Source organism: Corvus hawaiiensis, chromosome 4 (genome assembly GCF_020740725.1).
Source record: "Corvus hawaiiensis isolate bCorHaw1 chromosome 4, bCorHaw1.pri.cur, whole genome shotgun sequence".
Lineage (NCBI taxonomy): Eukaryota > Metazoa > Chordata > Aves > Passeriformes > Corvidae > Corvus > Corvus hawaiiensis.
The window spans coordinates 20284949-20304494 of record NC_063216.1 but is presented as its reverse complement, the minus strand read 5'-3'; the positions used below and the strand labels follow the sequence as shown (position 1 = coordinate 20304494).

At 42.0% G+C, this 19546-nt stretch overlaps 1 protein-coding gene across 3 annotated transcripts; it reads left to right on the top strand.

Moving 5' to 3' along the window:
• The first annotated feature begins 1252 nt into the window (after positions 1-1252).
• MRPS33 (mitochondrial ribosomal protein S33) lies at positions 1253-17181 on the top strand. 3 transcript variants are annotated; one of them, XM_048302111.1, is made up of 3 exons: positions 1253-1703; positions 14928-15183; positions 16849-17181. In XM_048302111.1, the coding sequence occupies exons 2-3, from the start codon at positions 14969-14971 to the stop codon at positions 16952-16954; spliced, it is 321 nt and encodes a 106-aa protein (XP_048158068.1). In that variant the 5' UTR covers positions 1253-1703; positions 14928-14968; the 3' UTR covers positions 16955-17181. The 3 variants fall into 3 exon arrangements, with proteins under 3 accessions (XP_048158068.1, XP_048158067.1, XP_048158069.1); XM_048302110.1 differs by lacking the exon at positions 1253-1703 and adding an exon at positions 12592-12670; XM_048302112.1 differs by lacking the exon at positions 1253-1703 and adding an exon at positions 12601-12659.
• The last annotated feature ends 2365 nt before the right edge of the window (positions 17182-19546 follow it).

The following is a 19546-nucleotide window of genomic DNA, read 5'->3' as shown; positions in this document are numbered from 1 at the left end:
GTAACTTCCCTCTGTTGTTAATAATAACAGCCAGTACTTAAGGGTCTAAGGTTTTCTTAAAATTAGTTCTGCACAGATGGATCTACTTCTGTAACTGGATTTTTCAAGCAACTACATGTCAGTAGATAAGAAGAATTAGATGTTACAGTGGGCCTGGAGCAGCCATACTTGTTGTCTGTTCCGAGATAAAATGTAGAGGTTTGTGGTCAAAAAGCTGTTGGCTCCTATAAGAAGATGATGAACAGGTTTCTTGTATCACACCCACACAGAGATGAGAGTGCACCTGGATTTCTTTGTCAATTTTTAGCATCAAGTCCCAAGCTGAAGGATGAGAACAGGGAATAGGCCTAATTTTACCAACCATGTATTTTGGCTGATTGTTGGATTTTCTATTTAAGCACGAGATTCTGCTAAGTTTATTCTCTATTTAGATTGAACTGGTAAACAAAACTGTTCTCTGTCTAAACACCCATTTTAGACAGAACTGGAAGACTGGGGCTAAGAGCAAAATGGAGGATCCAGCTACTAGAACTGTTTTTCTCATTATACTGGCCAAAGATATGTGAGGGGATAAGAAAATAATATAATGGAATCACACCTACATTTCTTTTTATGTTAAACATTAGGATTACAGTCCAAAGAGCCAAGATTTGGTTGGACCCAGGGAGGTCCAGGTGCCAGGTTTTCCCATCACACTCCAAGACAGTAAGACAGTTTGGGGCAGGGGGACTTTTGTACCTGGAGAAGCCAGACTTGTTCCCTCTTCTCATTTTTAAACATGGGTTTGAAAGCCAAAAATTGTCATTCAGTTCCAGGTTTTATCTTTTTCTCTGAAAAGGCATTTCAGTGGCAGTTTCTATGCTTTTTTTTTTTTTTTGCTTGCATTTGTAGCTTTATCAGATGGCAGTCTGTATCTTTCTGCAAGTCACCTTAAACATAGAACTGTAGGAGAAACTGTTGGATTTTATCCCCATTTTAACTCTTAGAATTAAACATTTTTCTCCATCATCATCATTATTCCCTTCTTTTCAGAAGGGGCACAATATTGCTTGCTGCAGGCATTAGAAACCTTCCCTGTGTCTCTTCCCGGATTTTTACAGACAGCCCCTTTCTCAGCACAAACAGATCATTATTAAATTCTCCTCCTCCCACCCCACCCCCGCCTCACCACAGGGGGAAAAAAACCAGTCCTTGTCGATCTTCAGCTGCGAGAATGACATTTAAAAAAAACCCCACAACCCCTCCACCCACACTTGGGCACGCGACATGGAAAGCGCTCCCGACAGTGAATTAAGGGCATCTCAGCACAGGGAGCTAATTCACAGGTCTGAAATAAATCAGGGAGTGAAAATGCACTTTCAGCGGCGGATTGAAAGCTGAGGCTTTCTTTCCTGCCAGTTACGATTTCAGTGATCCAGAGAGAAAGCTAAAGCACACGGTGCTCAGGAAAAATGTCTGAAGGCACGGGACAGAGGAGTGGAGCCCGGTGAGTCTGTTCAGAGCCAATTCCTTCTGACAAGCCGTGCGCTGCCTGCTACACCTCACTACGGATGGTGTCTTACAGCTAGGGCCAGTCTCCTCTCCATTCCCTCCCAGCATCGTCTCCGCTCTCCTTAGCATCCTCCAGCGAGCATCGCCCACCGCCTCTCCAGAGAGCTCCAGACACAAAAGCAAAGCGAGCGCCTGTACAAAGGTACACAGAGGTGAGGTCTGGGGCTAGGAGGGGGGAAGGGCAGAGTAAATGGACAACCAATTGCAATTTGCTTTTCTTCGTCGGTTTTTGGGGTTTTTTTTCTGTTTTGGTTTTTTGGGGTCTTTTCTACATCAAAATGACCTCCACCATATTTTTCTTCCTTCGTCTTTTTTTTTTTTTTCCTTTTAAAGAAAAAGAATTCAGTGCCATCTAGTGGGGGAGGGGATTGAGCAAGTCAAGGTGCTGCCCCTTCCCAGGGATCTACACTTCTAATTTAGTTACTCAACAGAGAGAGATGACCCTCAGTATTTCCCTGCTCTCTCTGTGATCTTCACCTCCCCAGAAGTGATGTTTAATTTACATAGGCTCCAGCCTTCGTTCTTTGAAAAGAATCACCTACTGAAGTCACAGGAACTCGTCCTAGTGTTATATTACCTGAAGCAGTACTGGCTCTGGAGGCAGTTCGCTGCCTTAATTACAGGATTTCAAACACAAGACAGTAATCAAACCAAACATAGATATAACAAATTATGCCTACTAATATTTTTTATCATTCCAGTGCACCTTGGATACTGGTGTACGTGAATCCTCAGCATGCCAGCCCTTCTAATAACACAGCCATAAAAGATGCTAACATAGAAGCATCTTATGATAACTCCCACAAACACTTGACCCATCATTCAAACAGATTTTGGGTGTTCAGGTGACTCAGAACAAGCAGAGGCTCTATAAAGGAAGATCAGAACCACAAAACATCATATAAAAGTTTGTAATCCAGGAATTAACCAGTTGTCAATGTCCCTTCTATTTATTTTTTTAATAGAAAGAGTTTTTCAAAGGGAAGCATCAGCCAGCTGCATAAACATGGGCTGGCCACACACGCACATACACACATGGAGGCACAGAGAATAGGCACACAGCTGTCTACACACTCGTGTAGCTGTGCACACACTGATATCTAGCTGCACACAACAGCACCTCGCTGCATGTCCTCTGCCCTCCCCACCAGCAGCTCCCAAAAGGGATTGCTTTCGCTCTCTCTAAAAAAAAGAAAACAACCCACCAACATTTGGATTGCAAAGTTAAGCAAGTTAGTGAATGCCAGATTTAAGACCACCCGTGGAACATTAATTTGCCCAGCGTGCAAACACACTATGATACAATCTTTAATAACATGATTTCTGTTTCCATGGGTCTCCCATTTTTCACAGTGCAAAGGATAAATGTTGCTCACTTAATGAACACTATTCAAATTTTCTCCTATCCTTATCACCCAATGTGTGGTGCATGTACTATTTATTACAGAGCATCCAGATCCTGCATTGCATACAGAATGATTAATTTCCTCATGAGCTTTTCTATAGTGGTGCTCTAATTGTAGTGTTGGAGGGCTGGGGGTTTTTTACAAACATCAAGGAACTTACCTTCACAGCTCCCTGCTGAGGAACAGAGATAAAAGGCAGTATTTTCAAACATGTCAGTGTATTTTGGGTACTCTATTAAAGGAGCTTAGAACCTAAACTTCCAGAGTACTTAGCACCTTCCTTCCTCAGAGAGCAGCTTGCAGACGCCCTGGCTCTAGACACAGTGGACAGTATTTCCACAAATTAGTGCATGGGTGACTGCAGCTGGATACACAGAAAATGGGCACCACATGGACAGAAGTTGGGAAAAATGTAATTTTTTTGAGTCACCAAGCTTCATAAAAGTAACTCTCACAATGGGTGAAATAAAATCCAATTTTCAATTTCAATTCAAATGCCCGTGACCATGATTTTTCCTACCTGTATTCATCTGCTAGGCTCACTACAGAGCCTCCAAACTGTCCACCAAACAGCCACCATCTCACGACTGCAGAGTCCTGGTTCATCTGCCATCTACTGTGATCTGGGCAGAAAGCAGGATGTGATCATGTATTTTACCTCACGACCACAAGTCACAAGTGAATGGCAATCCATGGGCAAACTTTAGTCTGGTGTTCTCTTAGTCTTGATTTACTGACCTGGAGTTGTGACAAACAGGGGAAGCACACATGAGCTGAGTCAAAATTGATCAGGGGTCAGGAGCTGAATGGAGTGAACCATCAAAAGGACAGATTTGCTTTTGGAGGAAGCAAAATGAATTGTTGGGCAGAAGGCAGGGGGATGGGTAGGCGAGAAGTCCTATATCATATTTTTCAATAAAGCAGAGGGAATGGCCAGCACCAAATGGCCTCAAACAGAGACAGGTAAAAGACAGTACACAGAGGAAAAGAACCATAGGATAATGTTGTTTTTCCAAACAGCAAAACAAAAGACTGGTGGCTTTTCCCTAAAATTGCTTCCTCCTGTGAAAACTTACTCTTCATTATTTAGCTGTCAACTGTCAAAACCACATCACTGTTGGCCACCTAAGGCTGCACTATGGACACAGCTATGTATGATAATCACTGCTGCTCATGAGAACATCTCCAAGAGTGCTTTTAAGCTCAGACAAAACAAGGATGAACGATTTTAAACAAAACTTTTCCCCAAGCTTCCCACTGTGGACATCGTGCTTGGGAAATGTCAGCCCAAGAACTTAAAAGTGTAGCAGAAGCTATAAGCTGCAGAAAAGAAGGTCTTGTAGGCAAACTCATCCCTGGCACCCCTGCACTACCTCCACACAGCCCAAGGGTCCATGGGCACTGTGGTGAACTGCAGAAGGACCTGGGAGATATCACTCCATCTCTGAAGGCATTGCCAACAGCTTTAGGTTTTTTTCAGCCAGGTGGTAGGATCTAAATCTAAATCTAATGGTAGATCATGCCACATTTAACATGTTGAGTTCTAAAGTAAAACACTGGGGAAAGACATTCCTGTCTCCTGAGTAAACACTCAAGTGCTTCCAATAACAGAGAAGCAAGAACAGATTTAAGAAAAAGAAAAGGCCTAAGCTGTACAGGTGTAAGCCTCCATTGAAAGAGAAAGTTCTGGTAGGAGACAACTCAGCTAAAGCACAAGGGCAATATTTAGCCCTCAAGGCTCTTTCAAATTCATCCCCCTACAATAGAAAACAGATCTTAGCCCCTGCATTCACAAGCAGAGATTCAGCTCCAGTCTGCTGCTCTCTGAGATCACAGCAGCCACTCTGTGTCCTGGTTATTGTCTTGCCAGCTTGGTAATCAACATCTTCAAATTCTACAGCTTCTTCTCCTCTGAGCTTTCACACGAGCAGAGCTGTTTCCCCAAAAACCTCGCTAAGAGGATTGCTGTTTCATATAAGCCCATCTCTGCTTCCCCCTGGTTACCTTTTGGATACATCAAGCCCAGCCTACCACCCAAAATCCTGCTACAGGAAAAACCCATTGCCTGCTGCAGTGAGGAAGGTGACATTGCTTTGAATGCAGGAGTTGTACAGCAAGGTCATTTGCTGCCTAAAGCCAGCTACAAAAGCAAGATGGCTCTCAACATCCCCACCATTGGGCTCAGCTGAAAACAGGAGATATCACTTCATTAAAATTCATAGATCTTGTGACTCTTACAGAAATAGCAAGAAGAATCCAGGATGGCAGAGACAAGATATTAGGGCCAAAGAGTACTGATTGAGAGCAAAAACTCAGACTTCTGTCTGCCAAAAGTAAGCATATTTGGTAAGAAGCAGCTTTTATTCCATAAGTTACATCTGATACATTGACCTTCAATATATTACCTGATTAATTATATATACCTGATTAATTCTGGTTTTTCTGAACTGCATCAATATGTAGTTCATATAGGCAGCCTAATATGAAGGTGCATCTGCAGTACTGTTAGTTTGCTTGACATGGCAAGTCACACCTTACTTTCCTAAACTTCTGACAGATTTCAGAATGCATTGTTCATTCCCTGAGAGATTTTCAGACATGGTTTCTATCAACAGTGTTTTGTGAACTAATCCAGTGAAAGACAGAGCCACAGCCTCTGTAGATGCATAACACGGTGTTTCATTGTGAGTGTATCACATCTGTGATTGGCTCCCAGCTACCAATTCAATTTGTTGCTTCTTTTAGTCACAAAAGAAAAACAAGGATTAGCTAAAAATCCAAATTCATCGATCATAAGAAACCATCACAGAAGCAACTGGAGAGAAAACCAGTAAGCAAAACAAAAAACAGCACCTGCTTAGAAAAACTATATTCTCTAAAAGCACTCTCCTTCTTTTTGGAACACGACTCAGAAGCAAGACCTCAATCTTAATTTATTCTATTTGGCTGTGAAGTCCCAGCAGGGTAGATTAATTTAAATAATTTTTTTTTTTAAAAAGGCGTATACAAATATATTGTGTGCTGCTGTAAAAGCAGCTGACATGTAGGATGATAAACTCTCTATTAAGACACAAGCACACTGCCATCTTCAACAGTTTTGCATTTACTTCTCTACAGTTATTATCACCAAATATATTTGTATCAAAATAAAGTAGTTGGTTCTTCAGAGTTCATCCATTTGTACAGTTCATTTCCCCACCTCAAGCTTTAGAACTGTGATATCACAATTACACCTCATATGCTGAAGTTGTTCCAGGGAAAACTTCTGGACCCTGAAAGACAGGCACTTATTCCCCTTTGCTGCAAAGGCCTTCAGTAAGTACCCACCAAAGAAGAAACCATGGGGAGTACCAAGCTTCAATGACCATACCCTGATCATCCATGATAAAAAAACTGGCCTGCAAGAAGTTACTTCTCTTGTTTCCAGAGAAATAATGTTTCCAGGACTAAGGAATAAAATTTCCCAAGGACAAAAAAAATGAAAAAAAAAAAAAAGAAAATTTGGGACTCACAGAGATAAAGTCTGAAGAAGGAATTTTTCTCAGGAAAAAGGGAACAAATGTCCAGAAAGCATGTGTAGGAGCACGACTTATTCAGCCTGGGTACTAGCAAGGTCAGAGAGAAAGAACTGAACGAAAAACAGCCTCTGCATAATGCTTCCACAGGCTGAAGCAACTGAGGCTGAGAGGTGCGTGCAGGATTGATTATGATTCGCTAGACAGGCAAATTCTAAAACAGAGAGCAGCTCTGGTTACATAACTAACAGCAGCCTCATGTCACCCACCAGGACTGCAGTGAAGAACTTCAAACTAAAACCAAAAAAAAAAATCTGTTTCCATAACTCTGCCTTCAAAAGACTCTGTGAGGGGGAAAGATTGATCAATGATGCTTAGGTCTACAAAGAGCACTACTGAAATGACTGGGTACCTGGGAGTCCAGACAGATTTGGGAAATTGGATGACTTACAAATCAAGGTAGTCAGAGTGGCTAACCAGAGTGCTCCCAAAGACCTAACCATGTATCCTGTGCTCAGCACTGATCAAGATACCCTAAGACAAGAAGGGGCCTAAACCAGGAAAACATGGAGAGAAATTTCCATTGAAATGCACCATTAAAGGTCAAGAGGGATATACAATATCAGTCTGCTGAAACTCAGGGGAGCCAACAGCTCACATACCCAAGAGGTCTAGATCCAAGGCAGTATCTTGAAAAGAGTTCAGCTTGAAGAAACAGAAATGTGAACTCAAACAGACCCGACTAGTCTCCTTGGATTTTCTGTTTAAGAGATTGATGTATTCCTGAAAATTCTGTTGCTGGAACATTTTTATTCACTCTGTTTTCACACTTGGTCAAACAGAATTAGAGATGAACAGTTTTTTGACCCCAGCTGAAAGCCTTGGAGGATGTCCTTTCAGATGAGGGTTGCAAGGAATGATGGAAGAGAAACTACAAGAGCTTTTATCAGCAGTGAGCCAGATGTCTCCATTATTTCTTCTCTTTTCGCTGACTCTGTCATTTTAATATTTTTCCTTTTTTTCCTCCCCTCTGCAATACTCTGTTCCAGCCAAAAAAGATGTGTCTTTGTTACTGTTGCCTTTAAAAGTTTTATGTGCATGTTGTTAGTAAAGTAACAACACTACTTCTGTAGTATGTTTTTCACTAGGGGAAGCTGAAGCATTTTCTAAGAATCAATTATTCTTCACAACCCATTTCTGAAGCAGACATCATTTTTCCCAGTTTACAGAGGGATGAAACGGCAGATAGGTTAATTAACTTGCTTAAGGTCATCCAGTGAGTTTGAAATGGAGCTGCAAAAAACCCCCAAGATTCAACAATTCCTATTCCCAATCCCTTCATCTAACCACTGAGAAATATCCCTTCTCTTCAGTCTTAAGCACTTCATTGAAATCTATCACTGACCATTTATCCCCACATATTGTTGAGCTACACATTAGTCAGTCTAAATGACAAACATGTGAGTGTGTGGAGATCCACAGCATCCTCCATCCCTTGCCTGTTCAGCCTCGTGCAGCGCCTGCTATGCTGGACAGCTCATCTTCCATTAAAAATGGATGTGCCAGAGTTCTCCCAGAGAACTGCCAGTATCATCTCAGGCATCACTCTGAGGGCACTGCACGAGAGACAAACAGCACTGGCTCTCTTTCCCCAGGAGGAGGGAAGGCTGCCTCAACAGCCCGGCTGTTGGGGAAAGCAATAAACTCAAGATGCCAACTAGCTTTGAAAAATCATTTCTGTTTTTCTCTTATGCTGCATCTCCCTCCCAAGTGTTCCCAGTGCTAGATAGCTGGAGCAGCAGTATTTAATAGCAACATCTTTGTGGATTTCGCTCTGGCATTAGTTTGATGAGTTACTTTAAAGTCAAAATACCCTTCAAATGCCCACCCAAAGTCTGTCAGTCTCTTAACACTACACATTCTCTCCAGAGGGATTTGCAATGCAGATGTCTCCGTGGCTCAGCACGAATTGCTGTGCAACAAAATACAGTTGAAGTTTGCCAATTAATCATGAACACATAATGAATAACAAATTATTTCTAAACACGTTTGTAGCCAATGCAGTTTTAACAAATGCTCAGAGGGTCCTTCTGCTTACTCAGATGAAGATGATTTTGTTCCCTGATGCCAGTATTTATAAGAAGAAAATGTTAGAGATGATCTTACAGCATGATAGTTCTAAACATAAGACTTAGGAGTGAAGAGTTGCTCACTTTGTCATACAGGTACTACTCAAATGCCTCATTTTCAAGATCAAATGATACAAGTTCAGACTCTTTTTTCCTCTAAATGTCAATAAACAAGCACCAATGAGCAAACTCTCACCCTGATGGGTTTTTTTTCTGGGTATACCTTTGCCTTCTCAGGACAAACAATGGATCAAGTGTTGCATTTTGTCAAAATTTTGCCTTAAAGCTGTCATTCAGTTAAAACTAAAATACATACACAAGATGAATTAACCAGATAAACAATTCCAGATCACTATTCATCAAATAATATAATTCCAGACAAAATTACTGCCAACTATTTGTAAAAAGATCTTTATTGTGCTTCATCATGAGGTCTCTTTCTCCTTTTTTTTTTTTTCTATTTTGCTGCTTTCCATGTGTTCCATGCATGTCTCTCTACTCCCTTGATTTCTTTCCTCCACAACAGTCACTGTACCTAGAATGCCCATGTTGTCTTCTACCCCATGTCAACTCACTCTCCTTTAACTCCTTTCTAGGGTTTTCAGCTTTTTCACTCAGCCATCTCCCACTGATTTTCTTGCAAATAATTGCTAACAAGTCCAAACACTTTGCTCTGCTTGCAACAAAGCGCTCAGGAGGATCTAACAACAAATTCACAGAATTCAACTCATCACAAATCCATTCCTATAGTCAGTCTCTGCTGCATCCTTCCATTCCCTGTTATTATCAACCCCTAGCATGCCAAATCTAATTTGGACTGTGAAGACCTCAGAGTGGTGATGCTGAGTTTACAGTTGCTGGCAGAATCTAGGGACACACAGTGTCCCAGATACAGTGAGCAAGACCTTTTTGGCTCCATGGATTGCAAACCAGATCATTCTCTGTCTCTGCAAATTTGCAGATGTGTTGAGTTGTTGTTCTGTTGACTGATGTGACCCTGATTTTCCATCCTGAGTGTCTGTACGCTACCTTGCCGGCATGCTAACCCTGGCTGGGTGCTCTGCAAGCAATTCTCCTCATAACCACAGCAACAACAGTGCTACAGTGACATACATAGGCTTTTGCAAGTGCATATTTTTACTTAGATTAATTAATAATAATAATGGCTGACAAGGAGAAACAACTGAGCAAAAAAGGCAGAAAAATTTAACAAATGCAGAGCTGTTCATATCTGTGCTTCCATCACACCAAAAAAGCCATGCTGAAGCCTGCAGGTATAGGCAGCAACAATACTTGGAGGGAAAGAGGAAGATGTTTTCCAGTGGCCTATATGCCAATTTTCAGAGTGTGGGTAACATGCAAGTAGAATATTTTCATTGATGAGGAGGAATGAGATCAAACTGATGTAATTACGGAATCAGGCAGGATAATTTACCAAAATGGAATATTAAAATACTTTGCTCCAATCCTTTAACATAAATAAAGAAATTTGAAGACTGAGAAGGTCAGAGTGCTTATGAAACCACCATCATTATTTTAGAGGTGCAGAGACAGTAACTTGTTCAACCTAATCCTGTTGAAGAGGGGTGGAATGGAGTGGGGATGGCTGCAGAGAAACAGGCTGCTTATCCCTCCAATGTACAAAAAGTGTGCTCAATTTGAAGCTGTGTGAGGAAAAAACCCCAAAAGCCAGAAGCCATGTCTCATTACACTTTCTAAAAACTCATTTTCTACGACAGAAGTTATTCCAGTCTGCATGGAAGATGTATTTTTGAACTCATAATGTTTAAACAACTTTATCATGGAACAAAAAGGGGGCGGTTGTTTAGGAGCCAGCAATCATAATTTGATTATAGCAAGGACGTTTGTTATAACAAGGAAAAAGGACAGTCCCAGTCAGGGAAATTCTCTCTCTCTCTCCCTCACACACACACACACAGAGACACACACACACACAGACGGTTCAGGAAGACCTTCTCCATCAAGATGGGAGAAATGACGAGAAAATTGCGATTCAAAAATAGAGATAGAAATGTAAATGAGAATACTTATGATCTTACTCCATAAAGTCATGATTGCTTAATTAACAAAATGGCCAATTTTGGCGGAAGGACAACTTTGTCTCAGAAGCAAGGTGAAGGAAACATTCAGAAGTTAAAAGTATGGTATAGAACAACATAGAAAGGCAAAAATACAGGAAAAAAAAGTTCTGTTAATACAAAAAAAGAAGACTATAGAAAATGCATAAGTGGTGTGACTACAGAAAGCAAAATGAGGAGTGCAACAATGCTGATGCACATCTAGAGATGGTAAAACAGCACAGAAATGGCAGAAATGCTAAAAACCTCTATTTCCTCCTTAGAAAGATTAAGGAAGAGGCACTTTTCTCATCGAGTAGAAAGAAAAAAAAAGCAGCACTTTTCAGTCCATTAGTCAGTAATGAAAATGGTAAGCAGGATCTACTAGAGCAAACATTTTAAAATTAGGATATTTAGAGAACTTTTATAGGACAGCGTTTGAATACCTGGCTAAAGAAATTCCATGAATGTTAATTCTTAATCACAGAATCATAGAAAGGCTTGGGTCGGAAGGGACCTTAAAGATCATCTAGTTCCAATCTCCTCCCTGCCATAGGCAGGGACATCTTCCACTAGATCAGGATTATAAGGAAATTAGAGGATCATACCAACATTCAAAAAGGACAAGAAAGGGGACTGGGTTGCCCAGGCCATGAGGCTGCTCTTCCCGTGACAAGCACGGAAAATGTGACAGAAAATTAATCAGGGAAGGATGACAGAATAACAATTTGTTCAATGCTTGGCAGAATCTGCTCTTCTAGAAAACAGGCCGAGCCAGACAAACTCAATTTCTTCCTTCGATGGCATTACACGTTTGGCATATAAATGCAATCACATAATTGTCATTTACTCAGATGTTTGCACAGAGTCTGATTTAGCACCTCCTGGCACTGATTAAAAATTAGCATAAATCAAGCACTGGGAAAGCTCATGTCTAGTGGGATTGGCAGTGGCCAAAGGGGTGCCAGGGGAAGTGTAGCAGGGTCAGGTGCCCATCTGTGTGCCTCAGGAGCTCCCCTGGGCACGCACCCCTCTCCGGGTTTGGGGCACGAAGGTGAGTGACCAACTCACCAACTTCACCAGTATCAAGAGACCAAGAGGACACTTGTGCTGAAAGACTGAGATTGTGCAGGTAAATTTGCCAAGGCAGATATATTTATGCAGCTGAATAACCATCCTTGAAAACAAGCAGCAGGAGGGAAGCAAAAGTTACGAGGGTAAGGACTGGCAAGGAGCACAGGAGACATGCGCCCTGAATTTGGAGTAGAGAAACAATCTCTCTAAGTGGTTTGGAGACAAACATTTGTGGCTCCCAAACTCTTCCTTTCATCTCCTTTCAGTAAAACCAGATTTTGACATTTGTCCCAGTTCACAGCCTGGTCAGGGCTGTGAGTGAAGACACCCGGCTTTCAGCTCTTTATGTAAACTTATGCCTTCTCCCAAGAGTAAAACCAACTTGGTTTTACTAACTTCAACGCATGCTCTTATGAAGTAAGGCTGCTGACTGGACGTGTCACACCACCCTTCCCTGGCAAAACCAAAGAATAAGGCTCTACGTAGACTTGCCATCAGCTTTTAATGAGGATAACCGCTTTTCTCATTTCATTATTAGATTTAAGCATATAACTACAAAGCTGCTAACGGGAGGGCGGGGGGGAATGAGAGGAAGTCACAGCGAAAACGTTCTTGACTCAAGAGGGTGTGACCCTCTCATGGTGTGTGGCATTTCGGATTGTAGTGTGCACAGAGCCATGATCCTTGTGGCTCACTTCCAGCTCAGGATATTCTGTGATTCCGTGATTCCATGACCGCGGGGACAGCACCCGACCAGCCTCCACTGCGTGCAGGGAAGGAGGAGAAAAAGCAGCAGAAACCAGAGGGTGAGGAAGCAGATCCCTCCCTTCGCCGCCCGTCCCGCCCCTCGCGTCACTCGTGCGCGCCGCCGCCTCTCCGGCAGCGCCGCCGCTCCTCGGGCCGCGGGTCAGCGTGGGGTGAGCGGGGCCGAGCGGGGCAAGAGTGGGGCTACCGGGCTCCGAGGTGCCGGGCTCCGGGCTACCGGGCTCTGGGGTGCCGGGCGGGGCCGTGTCCCTGGGAGCCGCAGCCCTCGGGCGCGTCCCGGCGCTCCCCTCCCGCGGGGAAGCGGGGCCGGCGCGGGCTGACCTCCGTGGCGGCCTGGTCTTCCCCGTGTGCTCGTGGGAAAGCCAGAAGGAACGCGGGGAAAAGAGCGTTCTCCTGGCGTGTTCCAAGTGAGAAGGGAGCGGTGTGAAGCAAGCTGGTGGATCGGGAATAAAAAATAACCTAGCCCAGGACGGGAGAGCTTGGCTTTGGGTGGGAGTAGGGAGCCGGGAGCAGGTGGAGCGGCAGCACTAAACACTGGTTTTGGTGTAGGTGTGTTAATCCCCAGAGGGCGATCCTGAAGATATCATTGCTGAAGGTGACAATAACAAAACTGCTCTGGTAACATCTCACAGAATTACCCTAGAACAGGCTTTGGATATCTCTTGCTTCTCTCTCAAACGTTGTTAGGATTAATGGAGGTCTCCAGCCTTGGCTTGGGATGTTAAGATTCCTTTAGCGATTCAGAAGTGAAAATCAGGTTCCTCAGACCACAGGGTTGCACTGTTCAGGAGCTAAAGGTGTTTTCATTTTAAGGCTGCAGTAAGTAGAGATTAAGCAAGCAGTGTGTTTGAGTCTGGTGGTGAAGAGGTGCTTTCCAAGTCCTGTGACAAAGAGGTTGGGGGACAATTTGTTGCTTTGTCTCTGAATGTAGGAGTTCGTTCTGAAACAGATGATTTAGCAAAACTTAGTGATTTTTTCCCCCTGTAAGAGATGCTCAAGTTGAAGTGCTGCCCTGCAATCATTTAAGAGCTTCTGTCTTCTCACACTAGGCCTACTGCCTTAGCTTGAGGTTTCTGATGCTTTGCCTTCCCTTTTGTTACTTTTTCCATTATTCTCTATTCTCAAGTTACTTGTATTATTTTCATGCTTGATATTTTTTTTTCCTGCTTCCTTTAGAGTGCTTTGCTAACAGGAGTAAATCAAAGCAGGTCCTCCAATGGGCAGATATATGTAAGTGAGGTTAAGAATACTTCAGATTTGTGTTATTAAACAGCAGGCTCTGTTTAATCATACTGAAGTGGACTTAGCACTGTCTGTCTGATTACTCTTATCCATGCTCTTTAATTTGTTATGCTCATCTTCTGGAATCAGCTGTGCAATGTACTTTAAAACAAGAATTTTAAACTTTAACCTCAGTGTAATGCTCTTGAATGAACCTGCTTAATTTGTCTGAAGACTTATGTTATCACTCATTCAAAAATGCAAAGTACAGACAAGATACAGCTACAAATACAGGATTATGGGATTCCTGTTCTTGTCTACTAGAACCCAAAGAAGGAGTAAAGAAGACTTAAAATGGGGAGAGTTAGAAAAGCTGAGAGAACACCCTTCTCACACTACTTTAAGAGAGTGGATGTTGTCTGGTGGCCTAATAACAACTGTTTTGTCTTCAGGGCATTTTTGTTGCAGAGGTCTTCAGGTGGGAGATGACTAAAAGAGAATGGGAAGCTGCTGATGGATTGTCTTGGAAAAAAGAATATTTTTTCATGGGAAAACTACTTTTTTCCTTTCAAAAAGAATAGTTATCATGAGAGACTGAAAAGAGAATGGAGAAAAAGCTGATGGAGATGATCAAGGGAAGGGACTTGAGATGGGAAAGATCTGTGATTCATATAAAGAAACATGATTTATTTATAGGCCATTGTTGTTAGATGGATTATAACAATATTTTAAATAGGGTGAGAAATTTTCATGAGGAAAATCTTCCAGGTTGTTTTCTCTGTGTGTTCAAGTGGTGCCTTACCTTGTGCTTGCGTAGGAGTCGGTGTATCGCACAGGTGCTGTTTTTGGCAGAGCTCACGCTGTAATTGTTCCTGTGGCTGGAGTTTAAAGGTTGTCTTGAGCAAGCTGAGAGGGATCTGCTAGTAAACCATGCTAGCCATGGCAAATTGTGGTGCAGTGTAGTTACTTTTATAGTTGGTATTGCTGTCTGTAGGCTGGGAATTGTACCTGAATTCATGTCGATGTTCTTTATGTGCAGGATTACGTACTAAGGATTAGACTGACTTTATGCGAGGAATGTGTGATGTCAAATGAGTGATCAGTGTATGATACATTCTTTTGTTTGCCTTAATTCTGGGATGGCTTGTTCTACTCAGCCATCTTAAGAGTTGTGGCTCTGTTTTGCAGGAAGGTCCGTCTGTCTGTGTGAGCCCACCGTTCCTGGGGAGATGTCCAATGTTTCCAGCTATGCCCTTCGGATGGCCCGGCTGAGTGCCCAGATATTCGGTGATGTTGTCAGGCCAACTGACTCCAAATCCATGAAAGTGGTGAAGCTGTTCAGTGAGCAGCCCCTGGCCAAGCAGGAGGAGGTGTACAACTGGTACCCCCCTCACAACACCTACTATGCTCTCATGAAGAAACTCCGCTTCCTTGGGCTCTACAGGTGCTTCCTGGGCTTGTAGGGTGGGAGCAGGACTGAACTGGGAAAGGGGTGCGTGGGAGTCTTGTTGCAGTTGTTTTCCTCAAGGGAAAGAGGAGAAATGTTTAGTTCTGAATATGGTACATGTGGAAATAGGCACTTGATTGTTGCACGGAGGGCAAGGAGAGCTAAGTGATTGCTGTGTAATTTTTACCAGAATTGGAATCTTTTGTGAGAAAGACTTGAGGTGTAGTTGTGGGCAAGCAGTTACCTAAGAAATAGTTCCTGCTTTGGTTTTGTGGGGAAGAGAAAAAAGCTTTCTCATAGACAAGAGATGGGTCTGTAGTTCTGAATATGGCAAATGAATGTGCTACAAAGAGGTGATGTTAACACCAGTCTTACCATATATTTCTTAATCACTCCACAGGTAATAAATGAAACTTAGAAGAGAAGAAAAGTCTCTGTTAGGCCAGAGGGCCTTTTTATTCTTTAAAATAAATTAAATTCAATTCAAGGGTGATTTAAATAGTCTTGTTAATTCCAGCTTCATCCAAACTAGTCTAATTTCTAAATGAATTTCCGCAGTCTGTGGCAGGGAGAATTGCACTGCTGAATAACATTAGCAGGAGTCAAATGTAGTTCTTTCACTTCAACCAGGTAGCACTAAAAATATCCTTAAAAGTGAGGCTGCAAACCCTGTATCGTCGAAACAGATTACCTGTTGCTAGTATGACAATACTAATCATCAAGGATTGCATCCAGGATGCTCTTGCTGTAGGTGGGTGTGCCAACACTTTCTAGAATAGCTGTTTGTTTAGGAAGAAAGCCTCAATGTGATGCTAATGTTCTTTACTCTTCTCCTTCCCCTATTAAGTTCCTTCTCTAGCTGCTGTGTATACAGAGAGTTGCTAGAGGATCAGGCTTGCAGCTCAGAAATGTGTAATGAAGAATCATAGACTAATGGGGCCGGTAATAAACCACAACTTTTTTGTTTCTATTTAGAGAAGTCGTGTTTAAAATAGCAGTGCAGCTATCTTAGGCCGCAGAGGATGCAGTTATGATTTTTGAAAGTCACTTTGCACTAAAAAATACAGGGACAGATTAATAGAACTTATTAGAACATGATTGAGGATTAATTATCTCTGCCAGCTCCTTCATCCTCCTTCCTGTTTTATTCTCTTCTGAAGATTCTACCGGTACTGATGCCCTCTTCATAACTCCTTCCTGAAGTCACCTGAGAGCAGTGCCATGTGCTGTAATTACTGCTCAGCATGGCCCTGTTTCCTTAGGAGCTAATGACCTGAACACAGGAACACAATGTGCTGTGGCTACACTGCCGAGCTGGATAACAAGGGGGAAATCCTTATTCTTGTCTCTTGCTGATTTTTGCATTTTACTGCTCATTTAAACAAAGGGGATCAATACATGCAATTGAAATAATACATCTGTGCACACACCATATGTTGCTGAAAAGGACAACCCTCTTAGTTCTGAAGGTATCAGAGGAAATATCTCATGTTATTATTCAGTGATACTGCCAGCAATAACATGCAGCAAGCTTCAGTATGGACTTCTTGGTTACAAAAAGTTTTGAGTTTTGTTTTCTTTATTAGCATATAGTTCAAAGAACCTTTCATATCTCTGCATCCCAAGAAGAAGAGTAAACTTTTTTCTCTCTTCACCATCTAGGGATGAGCATCAGGACTTTAAGGAGGAGATGAGACGGTTGAAAAAGCTCCGTGGGAAGGAAAAACCAAAGAAGGGGGAAGGAAAGAGAGCTCTCAAGAAGAAATAGTGCTGTTTGAACAGTGTAACTGACTGCTCTGGAAATGCTGGGCAACAGCTGGAGAAGGCTTGGCATGTGAGCTGCGTGTGGGGCACAAGAAACACACTGTGAAGTAGTGGACTCCACCTTGGGAATGCACTTGGGCCTTTGAAGTTTTACTGGGTTTGAATTTCTGTACTTTAAATATACTGTATATTGTAACAGTAATAAAAAAGTGCTCAGTGTTTTTCTCAGAACTGTTGTAGCTATTTCAGTTTTTCTTGATGTGGCAATCTGTTTGCTTTTCATTGTCTGTTTTGCTTTCTTGTATTACTACCAGCACAATTCTGCATGTGGCCACAAAAAAACCCAAGGATTCCTACTTCTGCTACTGCTTGTCAGTCTTACCTGTTTTAATGAGTTTCATTTCAGGTAGCTCTAGTGCTAATTTTTTTTTCAAGTTTTTTTAAGTTGCTGTTACTGTTGTTCTCTGCTTTTCACTGGACAATACTTCACAGACCACTGCTTGCCCACAGCACTCTCATCGTACCCTGAAGTTTTAGATACTACAACAGAAGAGGCTGAAATACTAATTCACTAAATCCATATAATAATGGAACTATTATATGCAATAGAAATTTAAAATAGTTTTATTACAGTAAACTAATTTTGATTGCCTGGAAGACGTGTACGAAACACTACGTAAGATGATGAACATTTTTATTAGCCTTCAGTAGGGGTTTTATCACTAGGCTTCTTTGGTTACTAATATTAATGATCAGTGGATCTACATAAATTTGTAACACCAAGGTTATTAATTGAAGAGGTGCTGACTGTGTTAAAAGGTATTTCTGGTGAGCTGCATAGTTCTTGTTCAGTGTCCTTACTTCATGTTATCTGCTTTTCTAAGCTCTAAGAGAAGCTGATTTTAGGAAATCTGCAGTGTTGTGGGAGAAGCACCTGAGTTCTTACAACAGTCAAAAAAATGCTGTAGAAGTTAGTATTTTATATGCATCTGCTCTGTACTGCAGTAGTAAGTTCCTCTCTAATTTAAAATCCTTTTAGTAACTTAGAGCCTTTGCTCAGTTCTAATGTGCTTAAGACATTTTTTTGTTCCATGGGTTGTCTGTAGGTTGTGACCTGTGTGGTACTGAAGTACCCAGAGCCTGTGATGGGCCCTCTGAGAAGTTCTTGGTTCCTGGGACATGTGCGTGCAGCTGAGGGGAAGGGGTCTGGTTCCCTTGAATTCATCTTTGGCAAGAAGGGCAGCATGGAGTTGCATAATAGGAGAGGGAATATCCAAGTAGAAAGGTTGCTACTGCCTGACGCTGTCAGGCCATCAGTGTGAGGGGTGAAGTTTTTCAGGTGCTTTGGTGAAGAGAAAGACCCATTCTGAACCTCTTCAGCAGAGCTACTGCACAGCTCTTGATGCCTTCAAAAATTAAATCCAAGATAAATAAAAATGTTTTCCCTGCTACTTAAGATGAAAAGTCAGCAGCATCTCTTCTGGTGCTGTGAAACACTTAAAGCTTTCATGGTATAAACAGGCAAGTGACCAAAAGTGTGCATGCATCAAAAAGGGAATTGTGGCTCTGTAAAGGAAGTATGCATGGCCTTAAACTTTGTGTGTGTGGGGAGACTTGGTTATGAGTACATATACAACAATATATAAAATACAACATGGTGAAACTGATGGAAGTGCCTGTGAAGTAAGAGATATGAGACAAATGGGCTGAATTGTTGATTTTCATATTTTTTTCTGCAGCATTTACAAAAGCAAACTGATGGAAAAAAAAACCAACCCACTTTCTGAAAAAGTATGAGAGAGGTTGCCCTGCCTAATTTTTCATGATTTTTCTTCTGTAGTACTCATTTGCTAGAACTTGATCTTTTAAAAAATGGCCGTTCCCTTCCCCTAAGACTTCACCCTAAAATAATGATGACTCAGCCAGTATTGGAGCATATCCTAGTGTTAGTATAATCCATTGCTTGCTGGGAGCATTAGCATAACTATTTTCTTTCAGAAAATACAGCCTTCTGCTCTCCATAGCTGGGATAGAAACAGGCACTTTCCTGCCTCCCTTCTAACCTGTACTCTGTCGTTTAGGAATAGGCATACCCTGAAGAAGGCTACATTTTTTGAATCCCAGGGTCTAGACAGATTGGGAGCCCATCCTGAAGCATCACACAAGGTGTATTTAGGAGAGGAAGAAGAGTTCCAGCCACATGCTGAAGGGTAAGGATAGGAACACTTATGCTTTACAGCTATTGGTATAATGGTGTTTTATGTACATCCATTTTATGTACAAATGACCCAGTTCAGTTAGATCTTTATTTTTGGCTTTCCCCTTAAAATGTTTTTTTTCACCATTGAAACTGCTGTGTCTTATTACAAGATTCACTCTTTTTTTTTTTCCTGATGGTATGAACTGACTGCCCTTAGAAGATGTTTAGATTGATGTTTTAATTCTTGATCGGAATAAACCTGGTTAGCTGGCCTCCAAGGGACTAACAGAGTAAAAACTAACCTCTTCCCAATCCTGAGCAGCTTTATTAAGTGCCACTGTTTCCTTATTTTGCAGTGCCTTAGCTATGGCTGTCTTTAATTAGACTCTGCTATGA

Coding starts and splice junctions, on each gene's coding strand:
- MRPS33 (XM_048302111.1), top strand. CDS start 14,969: ATGTCCAATGTTTCCAGCTATGCCCTTCGGATGGCCCGGCTGAGTGCC. Junction 15,184..16,848: donor CGCTTCCTTGGGCTCTACAG/GTGCTTCCTGGG, acceptor TTCACCATCTAG/GGATGAGCATCAGGACTTTA.